Here is an 18,440-nt window from a genome sequence, read left to right as displayed (position 1 = left end):
ACATCTTCTTACCCTGGCTGGGAGGGATCATGGGGTTGAGGGGTGGGTCTGGAGAAGCTCCAGTGGGAGGGAGGGGCTGTATATGAAAAATAGTGGGAGAGGGGTCCCATTGTAGGGGTGCCCCCTACCCCAGATCACCACGGGTGCTGCACAGTCACAGGTACGCAGTCACGGTCACAGACACTCACAACCCAAGAGCACCCCCACCCCACCCCACCCTCTTCCCACCCTTGGCTTTCCCTACCCTGAATCACCCTCCCCAAGCCCCTGCCCACCCCTGTCCCCTTGTTGGGGAACAAAGCAATAAATTACAAGGCCGCTACCCAGCCCCCTTAGCCTGCTCCTGCTCCATCCCTTCTCCCTCCTAAGATAGTAGTGAGGAGGGACCCAGGCTCTTGGCTCCCCCAGCCTTTTAGCTTCCATCCATGGGTGGCTTTAGGGGGACGTCTTGATTTCCACTCCTCATGGTCCCTTTCACGGAAAGGGTTGGGAACCCCCCTACCCCTCATGGGCAGCAGGGGTCCTGCCCCTCGCTGCCCTTCCCCTTCACTGGGCAGTGAGATTAGCATGGAAGGGGTGGGGTCCCTTATTGGCCCCAAGTCCCGGGCCTAGCCCTCCCCGAATTAAGCCCTCCCTCTGGTGTGGCGTCGCCCCAGGAGCCAGCCTGGGGGTGTGCTCCAGGCCTTGGGATTGTCAAGCACAGGCAGGACTGGAGCGTTCCCCCGCCCTTAGGGGGCGCGAGTGGGCACGGTTGGCCCAGGAGCGGGGAAGCGCGGTCGTCCCCTTCCTCAAACACCAAACGGGTAGACCCAGAGCCATCCAAGGGAGCCAACAGCGGAGAGGGGGCGTGTTGAGCGGGGTCTCCATGCCTCGTTGGGGAGAGGGAGGTGAGTCTGTGTCTTCTGGGGGGGGTGAGGGCTGTGCCTTCGTGGGGGGAAGAAGTGCTCTCATGGGGCGGGGGGCGGGTTGGAGTGGTGAGTGGGTGCATCTGTCCAGCGGTCCACCCGGTGCGGTCGTACCCGGCCCGTGGGGGCGTCTCTCCCGCTGGGCAACTAGACCAGCGCGACGGGGGCGTCGGCGCGGCCCATGCTGGCGGCGCTGCTCCGGCGGCGGGGGCTGGGCGTGGCGACGATGCTGGGCGTGGTGGCCGCGCTGGGCGTGGTGGCGGCGCTGCCGCCCTCGCCGGGGCAGCCGTGCTGGAGGAGGATGTCGGCGCACAGCTGGCTCCCGGCCTGGCGCGCGTAGAACAGCGCGGTGCGGCCCTGCGCGTCCCGGGCGGCCACGTCGGCGCCGTACTGCGGGCGGAAGCGGCCGGTGACCGCGCAGCCCCGGGAGGCCGCCCGCACGCCGCGCCCCCAGACTCCCAGGCCCACCAGAGGGTCCCGGTGAGGACACAGGCTCCCCCTGCCTGGCCGTTTCCGAGAGGGAGCCCTCCAGACCCCTTCACCCCCCCGCCCCCCACTCACTTACCCACAGCAGCAGCTGCGTGATGACGACGTCGGCGAGCTCGGCCGCCAGGTGCAGTGGGGAGCGGAGCTGCGGGTCTTCCACGCTGGTGTCTAGCGGCCCGTGTCGCGCGTGGGCCAGAAGCAGGAGGACGGCGGCCACGTCCTGGGCCTGCACTGCAGCCCACAGCTGGCGGCCCAGAGGCTCCTCCGGAGAACCCAGCGGCGCCAGGAACAGCAGCTGCTCGTACTTGGCGCGAATCCATGACTCACGCTCCTCCCTGCAAGACCAGGATCCATGGGAAAGGCTTTCGGGACCCCCCACCCCCCGCGTGGACCCTCTCGGGAGCCCCCCAATCTGTTCCCTCGCACATACCGCGAGGAGTCCCGCGTGGGCTTGGCTCGGCCCCGCGTGTTGCTCTCCCACACGCGGTTGGCCATATCGTTGCCAATTGCCGTCAGCACCAGGGTCAGCTCCCGAGGCCAGTCGTCCAAGTCCAGCGAGCGGACGCGGGACAGGTGCGTGCCCAGGTTCCGGTGAATGCCGGAGCACTCGATGCAGATGAGCGCGCCCAGGTTTAAGCTGGCCCACGTGGGGTCTGGGGACGGAGTGAGAAATTGGCTCCCCGCAGAGCCAACACGGGCACCCACCCCGAAATCGCCAACGCCCGCGAATCACACTCCCTCCCAGGCCCCTCCACTGCCCCCTTGCGCTCACTGGGAGCCCCGCAGTCCACGCAGATACAGTTCCCCTTGGCGTTCCGGATCGCTTGGATAGCCACGGCTTCGCTTTGGCTGTCTGTGCGCAGCTGCAGAAAGGGCTGGGGTTATTACTGACTCTCCCGGGGACCCCTTCTCCAGACACTCACCTCTGCTTTCCCTCCAAACCTTTCACCCCCATTACCTTGACCTTGCTGCTCTCACAGCATTGCAGACTGGCTAGGATCTGACTCTCAATTGCCTGGACCCAGGCATCCCGCTCCTCAAAACTGGCGGCCTCAAAGTGCCACGTCTGACCAGTGCTGGACACGATCAAGAACTCGAAGTTTTCCTCTGGGTGGGGGGATGGGATGGGGTCATGAGGGAGAGAGTTCAAACAGGAGCTGCCTTCCCCAAACCTTCCTCCCTGATGTCCATCCCAAGCCCCTGGGAGTGGGCAGAAGGGCTGGGGAAGCAGAGGTGGGGGAGAGCAGGAAGCCCGAGCACATGCAGGGGAAGGCAGGGGCACCCCCACCCCTCTGCACCCCAGCTGAGCGCCCCTCCCAGCTCCCCGCTTGTTACCTGCTTTATAAATATTTCTTAAACTACCAAAGGATTTTAGTTTCCACATTTTGCGCTTGGCTGGTTTCCCGAAGCGAAGGATATAGAGATAGAATAGAGAGCAGAACAGAGAAAAAGACCAAGAAAGAGAAAAAGAGGTAGATGGAGAGAAGGAGAGAGAGTGCCAGAGTGCCAGAGACAAAGCAGGACAGACAGATGGGGAGAGAAAGCAGAACTAAAGTCAGTGGCCCCGGAGCAGAGTAGAGCGGAAGCCAAGAGCCATGAGAGCAGGCAGATCTGGAGGCTGGGTCTGAGCACCCAGCAGAGAGCAGGGGCGGTGGGGACCGGTTGTCATGGTCAATGAGGAGCCGGGTCTCTGGGAGGGGAAGGGATGGTCAGGAACTGAGTAAACGCGGGGAAAGGGTACAGAAGGTGGGTCACAGGCCTGGGGTGAGGGGGCCTGGGGTTGAGAAGTCTTGAGGATTTGGGGGCTTCACTGGGGTCAAGAGCTGTCAGGGGAGCTTGGTGATCATAGGAAGTTACTGGGAACAGGGGCTGGATGGTCAGGAGCTGAGGAGTTAAAGGGGGACGTTGAGATCAGGGGCTGAGTCCCTGGGGGTCATGGGGCCCTGGGTGCAGGAGCTGAGGTGGTAAACAGAGTTGAGGGCAGGAAGGGGCAGTAGAGGGTCATCAGGAGAGAGGTCATTGGGCACAGGGTGCTGGGACTGCTGGGGTAAAAGGCATTGACTGGGCAACAAGAGGAAGGACAAGGGCTGAGGGGTGTCCATTCACTTTTTCACTAAATTATGTGCAAAGTGGTCATGATAGTCAAGCACTGAGCTCAGACACTTTTCCTCCTCCTGCAGGAACTAGGCCAGGGGTCTAGAGTTGGGGGTGAGGGTCCAGAGTGGGAGTGCAACTGCCCACCAACGCCTCACCTTCAGCCTGCCCAGAGGAGCCTTCAGTCTTGGACGGCGTTGTCAATTTTTTCCTCCTCTGCTTCTTCACCATGGGAGAAGGAGGAGGTTCCCGACTCAGGGGGCTCAGGTCTCCAGATGGGGTACAGTCTTAGGAAGGGGGACACAGCTGCCTCAGTTGCCCCTCCACAGATTTCCTGATTTCATCACAGTCTGTCTCCTCCCCTGAACTAGCTTTGGCATTTTAGGGTTCCCTCCTTTCAACTGTCCCTCTCGAGGAGGTCCCCCTGGATTATTCCTGAGGTGGGCAGATGAGTGGTTTAGAGTCAGACCTGTACTCAGATCCTGGCTCTGCCACTTACTGGCCTTGAGACCTTGAGCAAGTCACTTAATCTTCTGAGCCTCAGTTTCTTCATCCCTAAAATGGGGATAATCATCTTGACCTGACAAGGTTGTTGTAAGGATTACTTGTTACAATGTCACTTGCTATTTAAAATAAATTAAGAAAAATATAGATAGATAGATAGATAGATAGATAGATAGATTTCTAAACATTCTAAACACTGAATGCTGACTATGTGCTAGACAATGTTCTCATTTTTTTTAAGCTTTAAAGCAACTCTTTCAGATAGAAACTGTTATCTCTATTTTATAGATGAGGAAACTGAGTCATGGAGAGATCAAGTAACTTGCCCCCACTGGCAAGCCAGGATTCAAGTTCACGCAATTTAGCTCTAGAACCCGCTTGTCTTAAACATCATGATAAACACGATAATGGTGAGCTTGGTGCCTGCACCCAGTAGATGCTTAATGTATGCACTCATGCATTGGATTCCAGTCTCCAAGCTTCCACCCCAAGTTCATTTCCCACCCACATCCCATCTGGATCTGGAAGATAGTGGATGGAAGATGGGTCCTCACTGACCAGTGCTGAGGGCTCGGGCCAAATTCCGGTCTGGCTTCAGCAAGTGTTTGGATGTCTGGTCTGATGGTGGCTGCAGGGAACTGGGGCTGGGGCTTGAGCTTGGCGTGGGAGTAGTGGCTTCTGTTGGAAGGAGAATATAAAACCTCAGTGAGCCACTCAGTCTCTGGGCCCATGCCTTCGTGGTACGTCTTTATCACCCACCTTCTCACTTATCCAGTCCCTACTTCCCTATATCCCTCTTTTTCCCCTAGCCCTGGCCCCTCTCCTGCCCCTCTGTCATGAGCCTCACTCACCAGGGCCTTCACCCATCTGGACAGTGCTCATGTCCTTGACGAGCCCATTGATGCTGGCTGAGGGGCCAAAAGCAGAGATGGCCCGTGGGGGCCGCTTGCCAGGGACTTTGACTGTTGTTCGTAGCAAGTCCATCTCCTTGCCGTGGGTACTATGGATGTAGTCCTGGAGGGGCACAGGGGTTAAGAAAATAGGGAAGGTTGGGTTCCTTGGTGGTGCTGGGAAGCAACCAATAGTAGGGAATAGAGAAGGACTCAAGGGGGGGGGGGGCTCTTAAAAAAAAGAAAAAAATTTTTTAAAGAAAAGAAAAATGTCTGGCCAGCATGGCTTAGTGGTTGAGTATCGACCCATGAACCAGGCAGTCACAGTTCAATTCCCAGTCAGGGCACATGCCTGGGTTGGGTTTTGGGCTCGATCTGGGGTGTGCAGGAGGCAGCCAATCAATGATTCTCTCTCATCATTGATGTTTCTATCTCTCTCTGCCTCTCCCTTCCTCTCTGAAATCAATAAAAATGTATATAAAAAAGGGGGGCTCTTAGAGCTCAATGGGCTGGGATGAGCCAAACAATGTCAGCATTGTCTCCTCCAGAAAGCATTCCCTGAAGGGCAGGCCAGGTGGAGGCCCTTTCTCCATGCTCTCCCACTAGGCTGAAAGTCCCTGGGGAGATACAGTTACCTTTTCATCCCCAGGCTGGGCACCTGGGAGGTACCTAACCTTCAACATGCTTGCTAAACTTAAGAGAACCAGACGATGCTGAAACCGGTTTGGCTCAGTGGATAGAATGTCGGCCTGCAGACTGAAAGGTCCCAGGTTTGATTCCGGTCAAGGGCACGTACCTTGGTTGCGGGCACATCCCCAGCAGGAGATGTGCAAGAGGCAGCTGATCGATGTTTCTCTCTCATCGATGTTTTTAACTCTCTATCTCTCTCCCTTCCTCTCTGTAAAAAATCAATAAAATAAAATAAAATAAAATAAAATAAAATAAAATAAAATAAAATAAAATAAAATAAAAAGAGAACCAGACGAGCTTCCCAGAAATACTAGTTTGTCAGAGGCACAGACTCGTAGAGCTGGAAGGGCGTCTAAGGCCAGCACTGTGGCAGCCAGCCTCTGCCACTCACGTTAATGCTGGGGTGGTAAAGTAGGAAGCCGTTACTGGACAGGGTCACGTATTTCTTCTTCCATTCTTTGTTCAAGGAATTGCCACTTCGCTTTAGTAGAAAGCTCTGCAGTGTGGAGAAAGACATGTGGGTGAGCCCAGTTAGGATCAGCTACCTCCAGCCTGCCCTCAGCCCTGGACCACCCACCTGTTTAATGGGAATGGCTCGCCCACTCCCTGTTGTCTCTCCCCGACTGTCCAAGCTCCGCTTTTCAGAGTCACTGCCCCGGCGATTCTGGAATGGTTATTGGCATCAGTTAGAGCAGCGGTTCTCAACCTGTGGGTTGCGACCCCTTTGGGGTCGAATGACCCTTTCACAGGGGTCGCCTAAATACATCCTGCATATCAGATATTTACATTACGATTCATAACAGTAGCAACATTACAGTTATGAAGTAGCAACAAAAATAATTTTATGGTTGGGGGTCACCACAACATGAGGAACTGTATTAAAGGGTCGTGGCATTAGGAAGGTTGAGAACCACTGAGTTAGAGGATGGATGGAGGGATACACTGATAGAAGGACAGGAAAGACAAATGAATAAGGGCCCAAAAGAGAGGTCTAGGGACCAGGGAAGATGGGCAGGTAACGGGGGACAGGGGATGGGGGTCAGCATATCCAATACCGCAAAAAGGCTGGTCCTGCGCTTGGCTGCCCGGTGCAGGGACCCTGGGGTGCTCAATCCAGCCACTGCCACTGCCTCAGCTCGGAGCTCGCGGTGACCGACATTGGGTGAGGACGGGAGGGAAGAAGAGTAGTCGCTAGTGTGGCCCCCGTTACTAGCCTGGAGAAGTAAAATAGCTAAAATGCTCCCATCCCACCAAGCTACAGTTACATCTAGTTATGAGGAACCCGGGAAATTCCTCGATCTCATCACCATTTACTTGTATGAGCATTAATAAGAAAACTCCTCACTAGCATAGTCATAGTGCTTTAGTTTTACAAAGTCGACCTCACAAGTTTTTGCCATATAATTTTCCTAACAACCTTGGGAGGTTTAGGTGACTTGCTCAAGGACATTGCAAACAATGTCTGAAACCGTGTGGTTTTCCAGTCCAGTGCACTTTCTACAAGTGGTGTCACTACCATTCCCACCTGCCCCCAGCCTCCTTGGGCGCTCTGAGCCTATCCTTGGATCACCAGCCACTCAGATTCTTACCAGCCCCTCTGTGGACCCAGAAGCCCCAACTCACCTGCCCAGCTACGGGAGTGGAAGCAGCTGAGTGGCTTGGGGAGCTGGGCAGGGATTTGCAGGCAGCCAGAAGCTGTTGCTGTTTGCGTAAGGTCACCACCTTCTGGGCCACTGGAGGCGGGAGGGGAAGGGGGTGTGAGTAGGGCAGATACTCAAGAACACCCTTCGGTGCCCAGCTTTGAGAAATCCCCAAGAGATAACGTAGGCCCCAAGTTCCTTATCAGTGTGGCCTTCGTGCCACATGTAACCCTGCCAGCTCCTCCAGTCCAGAAAGACCTGTGGCTATTACACAAGACCTCTCTGACCTCCCTGGTCCCCCAGCCTCCCGCACAGGCGAATGACCTGCCTATCACCCACAGAGCGAGGCCCGATGCGCAGCCTCTAAGACTATCCCAGGCCTCTAGCCCCGTTCCCCACATTTGCTGGGATGACCACACTCACCCTCCTGGAAGACCCGGTCCACATTGAGCCCATAGGTCGCACAAGTCTCGTAGTAGCTGCAGCGTTTCATGTCTGCGCACAGAGCTCTGGCACGAGCATCACCCACGACCCGAGGGGAAGAAGCACTGATCCTGTCTGAGGGCGCAGGAAAGGAGCGGGATCAAGGCCCCCCTCCCCATTTTTCTTGCTTTCCTTTCCCTTGGGCTCCAGTCCCAGGCTGGACCCACTAGGGAAAGGGTCTGAAAGAACCTCCCCTGTGGCCGGTGGAACGGAGTACATAGCCTTTTGTAAGGTCTGGACCAGCCGTGGGCAAACTACGGCCCGCGGGCCGGATCCGGCCCGTTTGAAATGAATAAAACTAAAAAAAAAAAAAAAAAAAAGACCGTACCCTTTTATGTAATGATGTTTACTTTGAATTTATATTAGTTCACACAAACACTCCATCCATGCTTTTGTTCCGGCCCTCCGGTCCAGTTTAAGAACCCATTGTGGCCCTCGAGTCAAAAAGTTTGCCCACCCCTCTGGACCCAGCTCAAATGCCCAGGTGCATTATGAGTCGGCGGAGTGCACTCTGTATGTGTCTTCAGAAAACACTGCAGAGTCGGTGGAGCTTCCTGACAAGGTCTACAATGGTTGGGACTCACAAGTGACAATCACCCTGTCCTGAGAGTCCAATGAACCCTGAACTGAAAGATAGAACGCCTGGCACGTGAACTAGGAAAAGGCTGGATAGCCGTGCGTAACAGGTGGCCTGCTCCCTCTGCCACGGGAAGGCTGGAAGCAAGCAACAGGTGGAAGCAGGCACCTGCTGGACAGGCATCCAGACAGCCCTGCGGCCTCACGCAGGTGGTGGTGGAAGGAGCTTTCCTCGGCCCTGGTGGAGAGTCTGAGCACCTCTGAATCACTTCTCTGAAAGGTTTCCTGCCCTCTGTGTTTTCTCCATCATTTCATTTGTGCTTTATCTTTGCTTTGAATAGGTTCCTTTGAAAGGTGTCAGCCTGACCCAGCTGTAGCCAGGGAGAGTGGAAAAGGCTTTCTATCAGCACTAGGGACTGAGCTTTTGTTTCCCATAGTGATGACATCGGGAAATGAGAGCATAAGAACACAAGGCAGGCGACATCTCAGAGGATGGAGACTGCTACTACAGCTGTCCCTTCCTCCCTCCCGGGAGAGCCTCCTCTCTGCTCGGGTCCTGGGAAGTTTGTGTTGGCTTAATGGCTCCCTGATCTGGAGACCAGGCTCCTTCCAGAGGTAACTAGAATCCACGTGACCACTTCTATACCTTACGAAGTTCTCTCGTGTGCTGGGCAATAGCCCAGTAGCCATCAGTAGTACCTTCCCAGCCCCTCTTTACCTTGCGTCCCCACCAATGCCAGCGCCAGACCTCCTCGTCCCTCCCCGCGAAGGGAGCTCAGCTGCCCGTGGAGATGGCTCACAGCCTGGAAACTGTTCTCATCCTCCAAGCTGAAGACCAAGATCACAGCATCTGCCCAGCCTGAGAACTTGCGGGGGGTGAGGGGACAAAGAGAGGGTCAAACAAGTCCATTTCTTTCGATGCTATTCCCAGTTAGACCTGGGAAACCAGAGCCCACTCCCTTGGCCAGTGCTGACCCCAGCAAGCCTGACTACCCCATACCTCACCCCTCACCTTGGCATCAGGTGCCCCAGCTTCCTCTCGGATCAACACCAGATGAGTCTGTCCATCCACCAACATCTCTTTCTTGTGCTGCTCACCTATGCAGAAAGGTTGGAAGTGGTAGGTCAGAGGTCACAGGTCACCAGACCACCCCATTATCCCTCTACTTTAGCTGTCATGGCCTCATCCTTCTCTCTGGTCTCCATTCCCAGCTAGTCATTGATCACACTGTCTAGTCATTAATCCTGGATCCTTGACCCCAATCCTTAGTTTACTATGACTCCTAAGAACTCACTCTCTGTCTTCTCCAGCACCTGGTATGAACCAGTCAGGAATCGATGGATGAGCGATGACTTTCCACTCCTGGCATCGCCCAGTACACCCTGCAGACAAGTTTGTAGAGCAGAGATTATGGAAGTTGAGAGGCGGCAGTATGCTTGAGTCTGGAGAACTTGAAGAGATTGGCAGTGTTAAATCATCCAAGGAGGGTCCCACAGGGCCAAGATGACAGTCAGGAGCGTGTCTGGGAAGATCAGGCCAGGAGTGTGGCAAGAAATAATCCCAAAAAACTGAATAATGTCAGCAACTCAGTACCATTTGTGTGTGTGTGTGTGTGTGTGTGTGTGTGTGTGTGTGTGTGTATAGGGGGGGAGGGAGCATGTCAAAGCCCTAGGCCAGTGATGGCGAACCTATGACACGTGTGTCAGAGGTGACACGCAAACTCATTTTTTTGGTTGATTTTTCTTTGTTAAATGGCATTTAAATATATTAAATAAATACCAAAAATATAAGTCTTTGTTTTACTATGGTTGCAAATATCAAAAAATTTCTCTATGTGACACAGCACCAGAGTTAAGCTAGGGTTTTTCAAAATGCTGACACGCTGAGCTCAAAAGGTTCGCCTAGGCACTGGTTGAAAAGTTTTACCCAATTCTAGGCAATAGAATATGAAGGACTATAGGAGAGATGCTAGAAGTGAGGAGAAGCCTGAAAGACAACCATGGATACATAGAGAAAAGGAGACTAAAGGAAAAGTTGTGAATATAAGCATAACCAATGGACATAAGACACTGGGGGGTAGGGGAGGCCAGGGGATTGTCAAGGGCGGGGAAGTAAAGGAGACATATGTAATACTCTTTGTAATACTTTAAGCAATAAAACAATAAAAAATAAATAAAAATTATGAACAACAACAACAAAACAAAAAAAGAAAAGAAAAAGTTGTGAGGATGTGTCAAGCCTCAAGGAAGGTGCCACGAAGGTAGAATCTCAGGAGAACTAAAAAAAAACGATTCCCTTTTCTCACAGAGAGAGGGGAAGGAAGAGATGAAGGAGAGAGAGTTGAGAGTGCAGTGAACAGGAGGTCAGCCTTCCTGCAGACAAGGGGACCAGGTTACCTACCAGGCGCAGTTCAGGAATGGAGCGGCTCAAAGTCCATTCCTGGCTATTGACCACAGCCTCTGCAATGGGAAAGGAGCCATAAGAGGGGATGCTCCAGGCTCAGGAGGACTTCCAACCCTCGCCACCCCTCCTCCTTTGGCAGCTTTTCTTAACCCTCAGAACCCTGCCTGGGCTGGGGAGCTGCGTGGAAAGGCTAGGGTTGAGAGTGGTCCCCAGTCCTCCCATCCTAGCCAGCTCTCCACACAGCTGTTGCTGCCGCTCAGTGGTTGCTTAGCAACGGAGTCAGCAAGACGAAAATACTTCACTTGGCATCTCCCTTAAAACACATCCCCAAACTGTAAGTCCCTGCCCCAGACCTTGAGACCAGGGCTCTGACAGTGGTGGGTCCTTTCCCCTGGAAGAATTTGGGGGTCTCCTACCCTAAGGCCTGTCTGATTCCCGGGCTGACCCTGGGAGGCGGGGCCGGGACATAGAAGGGAGTGGATCTTCCTCATTCTCCATGTCACAGGAGGGAAACTGAGGTGAGGGATAAACCTTCCCTTGTTCAAGGTCAGTGGCTGAAGGCCCTGGCCCCTCCCCACATCCGGAGGAATGGTGCTTGGATTTTCTGTGCCCCCTTCTCCCAAAACCGTCCCCACCAGCATGCTCCAAAAGAAATATGGGCAAGGGCTCCACTCCCTGGCGGAGAGAAGCCACAGGCCTGGAGGAGTGGGAGGAGGCAGGATGCTCCTTCCGCCCGCCGGGTCCAGCCCCCGCGCCTGACACTGGCCGGACGTTCCCGGGGTGCCGCAGCTGCGGCGGGAACTCTGGGATCCGGAGCCATCTGCTCCCACCCGCTCCAGAGCCAAACCCCGGGAGCCGCCCCCGCTCACGGACCTGCCTCCCCTCCAGGAGTGTGAGCTAAACCATGAGTCCCTCGCCTCTCTTCCAGGAGAAAAAAGATAAGAAATAAAGACACCCCCTCCCCGGAACGAAACACCACCTTCTCCGTACCCCCTCCCAAGTCTCCAGGGGGTAAGAATTGCCTTTGCAGCAGTCCCCCCCCCCCCCTCCAGTCACTCCTGGTCAGCTCCCTGGGGGTTTCCATTAGGCTCTGGGGCCTGGGTGGGCAGCGGGGGGAGTGAGGCTTCCTTCTGCCCCCTCTCACTTCACGTTCAAGTATCCGGCACCATCCAGGCCCTAGCACTCCCTGGCTCCCCAATCCACCTGCATGGAAAGAAACCGAGCCCCTTCCTGCTGCCTCCCAGCCTGCTCTCAGCCCAGGGGCTGACCTGGCCCTGGCCAGGAGCTGCCTGCAAGGGCATTCTCACGCCACCTGCCCCCAGTGCTCGGGGGAAACTGAGCTCCCTAATCCCCTTCCCCTTCAATGTCCCTCTGAGCCAGGCAGAGTCCTGTTTCCAGGCTCCCAGACTCCAGCTGCGGCTGGAAGTGGGGGTCTGGAGCTTGAGCAATTTCCAGCAGTCACTCTGACCAAGGGTATTCTTCTCCCAGAAAGCTCCGAGGCTTTCCGGATCCCCCTGAAATCGTCAATTCTCCTGTCCCACCACGTCGCTACTCGCCCCCGTCAGGACCTCTTAGTCCTTACCCCAGTCCTTGGCAGAGAGGGCAGCCCGGCCGCTCTGCCCACCAGGAGAGAAGCTCCCCCAGTTCCGCCCTGCACAGGCTCCCCCAACCCAAGCTGAGCCTCCCAGGCGCCCTCCCCTCCCGGTTCTCAGACTCTGGTCCTACTCACTAGGGGAGGTGCGGAGCTCGGTGCCCAGCAGCTCCCGGGACCCGCTGCCAGAAGACAGGCCTGGGGGCCCAGCGGGGGGCCCGGAGCCAGGAGGCCCCCCTGTGCTCTTGGTGAAGATGCCGCTGATAAACTTGAGCATCTTGCGATCCCGAGTGGACGCTCGGCCCCCCTCCCGGCCCCGCTTCAGCCCCGGAGCTGGGGGCTCCAGGGCGTTTGGCGGTGCAGGCCCCGTTGGCATCGCGGAGGCGACGGTGAGAGCAGCGCCTGGAGCCGAGGTGGCCGGGATGGTTAGTGGAGGAGGAGAGCCGGCAGGTGGTCCGGGGTGCAAGTCACTGTTGTCCAAGGTCTTACTCTTGCCTTTCCGGGGGGACAGCTTCCCTCGGGCTCCGGGCCCCGCTCCGACCCCACCGGGGGTCGTGGCTGCCGTGCCTCCCGCCCCTGCGGCGGCCGCGGCGGAAGCTCCCGTCCCGGCGCTGCTCTTTGACCCCTTGACCCTGGGCTTGCCCTCGCTCTCGGGCCATGACAGGCGGCTCCCTGCGCCCTTGCCCGCGCCGGCTTTGGCGCCACTCGTGGTCACGGTCTTGCAAGGCTTGGGAGCCGGCGGGGGAGGCGCCACCTTCAGCCTCCGGCTGCCAGTGCCCGGGTGCGGGGAGGACGAGCCGGGGACGCCCCCTCCCGCCCGGCCTTCAGGTTCTGGGCCCCCCCAGCTCGGGCTGCTGAGCAGGGGGCGCCGGGAGGAGGTGGGAGCGGCCCCGGGCTTGGGGTCGGGGCTCAGCCCCCCGGAAAGCGGGGGCCCCGGAGGGGCGGCCCAGAGGGAGAGGCGGCGGCCGGGAGCCGGGGAGACGGGGCGGGCGGGACTGGCCGGAACCGGGGACAGGGCGGGGGTCTCGGCGCCCTCGGCGCCCCCCGCGCCCGCGCTGCTCGTGCTGATCCACAGCGCATCCTGCCGGTGGAAGAGACGCTCGTGCCGCTTCTTGCCCGGCTCCTCCGAGCCTCGGGGGCTGCCGGGATCCCCAGTCTCCGCGCCTCTGGTCCCAGGGGCGCGGGCTGCGACCGCAGACGGGGAAGGCGGCGGCGGAGGCACCGACTCGAGCTTGACCAGGGTCAGCGAGATGAGGTAGGTCGTTGTCCGGCGCTGAAGCGCGCCCGCGCCCCGGCTCATGGGGCCCCGAGACCCCCGAGCTGGGGAGGGGAGGGGACTCCCCTGGACTGCCTCAGGGGGGCCCAGCCATGGGGCCGCCCTGCTCGCCGCCCCCAGTCCCCGGACCCCGCTGAGCCCCCGGCCCGGCTCCGCTGTCGCCGCCGCCTCCGCCGCCTCCGCTTGCGCCCCCCTCCCATCACACGGGGCGCCCCCTCCCCATGCTCCCCGCCCTGCGCCCCCACCCCGTCGGAACCCCGGGACCTTGGTGCTGCTCCAGGGAGGCGCGCCGGGCCGTGCACCCCGGCCTGGGTGGGGGCGCTGAATGGGCGGGGAGGGCGGGGAAGACAGGAGTGGGGGCAAATAGGGGAGAGGGAGGGAAAGGGGGACCTGAGGCTTGGGGAGAAGAGGAATGGGTGCGGGGGAGGCAGAGGCGGGGAATGGGCACTGAGGGACAGGGGCCGCGGGGGAGGGTCGGGAGGGGGTCCCTAAGAGGGAGGGGAGCTAAATGGGGCTGGTCGTGCGGGGGATTCGCAGGGGCGCGGGGAGGATGCTGGGGATGGAGATACAGTCGCCGGCGGGGGAGGAAGGGGGGAAGCCGGAGGGGTGGGGACCCACGGGTGTGGGGTCTGGGAGGGGAGGGGCGTGAGATCCGGGCGAAGGGTCCTGGGGGCTCGCCGGGGCTCGGCTCGGTCCGGATGCGCGCTGTGTCCGGGCGCTCCCCTCACATTGAGGAGGAGGCAGCCCCCACCCCCCCATCGCTCCCCCACCTTCTCTCTACCAGCACGGCTGTCTGCGAAGGCGGTGCAAAATCCAGGACTGGATTTCCCTCCCAAACCCTGGGCTGGATTCCCTGGAACTTGGACTCACCTACTCCAACACTCGAGCCCCCTCCCCAGCGCAGCACAGTCAGGGAGCGCGACTGTTGGGTGCGGCATTTAAGGACTAGGGTAAAAGTCAGTCTACGCGTGAACAGGCCACGGCGGAAACGGAGCACGTTCTGGGGAAGCTGATGCAGAAAATCGGAGAACTCGGAAATGCCTTTCCCGGGACCCCTGGTCTCCCCCAGGCACTTGCATGTGCTCCTTCCCCATCACCCAGCCCTCTCGCCCACCTCCACCCCCACTCAGGCAATACATCCACGAGGCCACGCTTGGAACACAACTGTCCCAAAGTGAACTTGAAAAGTGCTCCCTGGGGACGCGGACAAACATGGAACTTAGCAGGATAGGAAGGAGGGGAGGGTGCCTCCTGCAGGGAGAGACCTGGGGGCTCGGAACAGCCCAGGCCGAAATGTGAGTCAAAGGCTGCAGCTGGAGGTGGAAGGAGAAGGACTATGTCTACAGACTGACACCCCCCCCCCCCATGCTAAAATGCATCCCGTCTCCATAGCAACCCCAGCTCCAAGAGTGCCTCAGAAACAGCGAGGATAAGCCGAGAGGAGGGATCCCCATACATGGTGGTGTATGTGTGTGTGTGTGGGGGGGGGGCGCCATGTGATTTGGGGTTCATGGAGGCACCACCCTCACAACTAGTTACCCACATGTGGGTTATTTAGCGCCCCCCCGAATATAAGGAGCCCCTCAGTTCCTGTACCTCCCACTCTCTAGGGACCCTGCAGTGCAAGGCGCACTGTCCTCAAGCCGGGGAAGAAGTATCCAGGGGTTAGGCCTATGGGGGACGGAGATGGAGACCCCGCCCCAGCCACCACCAGGCTGGGGGCGGGAGTTAGGTGAGGCCTCCCGCCAGCCTTGGAGAACCCACCCTTGGGCTCGGGGAGTCTCAGCGTTCCCCTAATTTGGCGTCCCATCCTCCTGACGCAGCCGAGACTATAATAGTGCTGTCGTGGGCGGCTCTTGGAGGCAGGAGCCCGTGGCGTGCGCGGCCTGGTAGGGGTGGAGGGTGGAGGGCGGTACCGGGATGCTGGATACCCTTTGTTTCCCCCTAGACCTGTACCCAATCGATCGGCAGCCTCCCCCCCCTCCCCACCCCGCCCTTGCAGCGTCAAGATGACACCATCCCTAGGACAGGAGACCCTTCAGTAGTCTTTTCTAGAAGAGAGTGAAGGAGATTTGTTGATTCTGGCTTAATTTTTTTTTTCCTTCCATCGGTGGCCTCAGTTTTCCTTATATTCAAAAGGAACAGAATCCTGACTCCTGGGGAGAGTGGAACAAATCACTTAGGAAGAGTGGAGTCTTCTCAGAGGTTCCAGCCTCCCCCCCCCCCCCCCACTCCCTCCTTCTCCAGAGCTGAGCAGAGGCCTCTACCTGCCCTAGACATGTCCTCTCCCCCCTTTTTTCCTACAGGAATGGGGCTTGGAGTTCCTCCCTAGGAGGCCCCATGGGGCCACTCCCCCCGGGTCTGCCTTTCCAACAATGAATGCTGTAGGGAAGGTGTCAGCTGTAGTTCTTGGCAAAGGGTGGGGCACAGGAGGCACCAGCGTCAGAAGGGCAATAGGGAGGGTATTATCAGACTGTTCCCTTAGGAACCTGAACCAAACTGTTCCTTCCAAAAGCTGGGCTCTGGTGGCCTTCCCATCAGAGAGATCTGGCAGGAGGTCTTCTTCACTGCCCCCATCTGCCACCCCCAAGTAGGCAGCTAAAAATGGAGAGGCTGGAAGAGACCAGGATATGGAGGATGTGCTTCTCCCAGACACTTTCATGAGCAAAGGAGTCTGCTTTTGTTAGCTCTCTGCCACCTCAGAGGTAATGAGAGGAGAACAGTCTGGAGAGACCTCCAGTTCCATCAGTTCCTTAGTGGTGGTGCCTCATGGATGGATGAGCCCTTCCTGCCAGGGCCCCACCACAGCGTTGAAGCTGGGGTGGGCAGGAGGATGTGGCGGATGGTGTTGCCATGGCAGCACTTCCTTCCTGTATTGTCATCACTTGTGCTAATGGCACTAAGAAGGTAGAGCGGAAGGTGTGTGGGGGGAAGACAGGAACAGGAGCATGGGGAAGAGAGGGGACCAAGAAGAGTCCTGGGGGACTTCTCTGCACTTCGGCTGTGCAGAACATGCTGCGTGAATGAATGTTCGTGTGTGCCTGGGAACCTGGGATTCTCTGTATGGTCATTTTAATGTGTGTACGCATTTGTGTGTGTGTTTCTCTGTACAGCTGGAGAACAAGAGGTCACTGATCCCTCGTGGGTCCTGGGAATGAACACATTATCCAGTCCCAGAACCTCCTGCCCCAGACTGCTTCCTGCCCCGGATTCCCCAGGCAGGGTCCAAGCCTACCCCATGCTCACCCACTTCTCCCTTTCCAGGAAGGTCAGCTCAGCAGTGACCTGTATTTTGATCCCCTAGGACAGTGGTTCTCAACCTTCTGGCCCTTTAAATACAGTTCCTCATGTTGTGACCCAACCATAAAATTATTTTCGTTGCTACTTCATAACCGTAATGTTGCGAATCGTAATGTAAATATCTGATATGCAGGATGATCTTAAGCGACCCCTGTGAAAGGGTTGTTCGACCCCCAAAGGGGTCGCGGCCCACAGGTTGAGAACCGCTGCTCTAGGAGCAGGTTCAGAGTTGGGGAAAGAGGAAGAATGACACCTCCCATGTCCTTTTCCATCTTTTCCAAATGTATTCTTCCCCTAAATCCCAGCTCCACCTTGGGGACTACTAGGAAGTGGCTTTCTGGGAAATGAGGTATGACCCATTAAACCCTTCTATGCCCCTTCTGGCCCCCGAGACCCCCAAGTTGGGAGCTAACCCTTCTCTTACCTTGTACGCTGTTCAGTGAGGCCCGGATGCTGTCACGAAGTTCCGAGTCGCCCACCCTCTCTGTCAGTTTCCTGAGGCGGCTTAACGCCTGCTTGGCTACCTCATGCCGTCTGACTTCTGCTCTCACTGCAGCTACAGCCAGCTGCCTCTGGGCATGCATGTTACCCAAACCTGCCCTGCCAGGCTAACAGCAACCTCTGGCCCTGAAGCCCATGGCCCCCAGCCCCCAAACTCCAGCAGGCCCCTTCTGCTGTGCCCCAGAACTCCCCGCCCCTGCCCGCCCTTCCGTCTGTCGGCCTCACTTCCTGACTGGTAAGTTTCAAACCCACAGCCTGGGTCAGCACTACCTCCTGCACCTCCCACTCCCTCTAGTGTTGGCCCATCAGTTCTGCCAGCCAGCCTCTGCTAAGATTCCCCTGTCAGGTGGATAGAGAACCCTTAATAAGCATCCAAGCATCCTAGGGCCTCCTGTGGGAGATGGCTAATTAAGATGGGTGTTGGTGCTGGGAGAATGTCCCAAGCCAGGTCCCAGGTGCAATCCTAAACTCTGGGTGACCTACAGATTTGTGTTCAGTCTCAAGCTCACAGGAATTCATACACACTTGGCCTGTCACTCTTAGAGCCCTGCATTCCAGTTTATAGTTGTAATCACCACCCACTCTACACATCTAAAGAGCTTACATCCTTACCTCTTGCAATGTAACCCTTCCTCAGCCAGCTACCACGTCCTGGTTAAAAGGGTCAAGGGGTCAAGCAGTTATGGGGAGAATAGGTTATGGAGAAGGACAGTAACCTATAACCAGGCAAAACCACCGTGCTCCATGTTCAATTATTTCTTTAATAATTAACTTGTCTATAACACAATAGTTAACAACACACCTTCATATATATCATCTTCATGACAGGCCCAAGGGGTAGGATTATTATTCAGCAAAGAAAACTGAAGCTCAGAGAGGCCAATAGAAAGTGAAACAAAATGATGGCTCTAGGTCTTCTAATTCTGATACCCTTTCACCACACGAATTGGTTGGCTGCTTGCCAACCAGTCCCCCTTAACCCTAATGCCATTGTCTTGCTCTTGATTTAGGACCAGAAAAAGAAGAGGCTAGATGCAGAATTCAAGAACAGAACAAAGATGCAGGGAGGATGAGGGGAGAAATGGTGGATGGTTTGATCT

The 18,440-nt window shown here is 57.1% G+C and overlaps 1 protein-coding gene across 3 annotated transcripts; it reads right to left on the bottom strand.

Annotated features, from left to right (window-relative positions):
- Positions 1-262: 262 nt before the first annotated feature.
- Positions 263-17,499, bottom strand: AGAP2 (ArfGAP with GTPase domain, ankyrin repeat and PH domain 2). 3 transcript variants are annotated; one of them, XM_036298346.1, is made up of 19 exons: positions 12,402-13,750; positions 10,670-10,728; positions 9,564-9,651; positions 9,281-9,366; positions 8,987-9,134; positions 7,633-7,767; positions 7,193-7,302; positions 6,625-6,783; positions 6,147-6,233; positions 5,961-6,065; positions 4,841-5,003; positions 4,548-4,667; positions 3,644-3,772; positions 2,727-2,786; positions 2,350-2,498; positions 2,164-2,254; positions 1,822-2,044; positions 1,471-1,726; positions 263-1,295 (listed from the first exon to the last, which is right to left on the bottom strand). In XM_036298346.1, exons 1-19 carry the CDS (start codon positions 13,561-13,563, stop codon positions 1,053-1,055), a joined length of 3,573 nt encoding a protein of 1,190 aa, XP_036154239.1. In that variant the 5' UTR covers positions 13,564-13,750; the 3' UTR covers positions 263-1,052. The 3 variants fall into 3 exon arrangements, with proteins under 3 accessions (XP_036154239.1, XP_036154240.1, XP_036154241.1); XM_036298347.1 differs by lacking the exon at positions 2,727-2,786; XM_036298348.1 differs by lacking the exons at positions 2,727-2,786; positions 12,402-13,750 and adding an exon at positions 17,264-17,499 and having other exon boundaries at positions 264-1,295.
- Between the last annotated feature and the right edge of the window lie 941 nt (positions 17,500-18,440).

Source organism: Myotis myotis, unplaced genomic scaffold (genome assembly GCF_014108235.1).
Source record: "Myotis myotis isolate mMyoMyo1 unplaced genomic scaffold, mMyoMyo1.p scaffold_m19_p_3, whole genome shotgun sequence".
Taxonomy (NCBI): domain Eukaryota; kingdom Metazoa; phylum Chordata; class Mammalia; order Chiroptera; family Vespertilionidae; genus Myotis; species Myotis myotis.
Note: the sequence above shows the minus strand (reverse complement) of the source record. Positions and strands in the feature narration are given on the sequence as shown.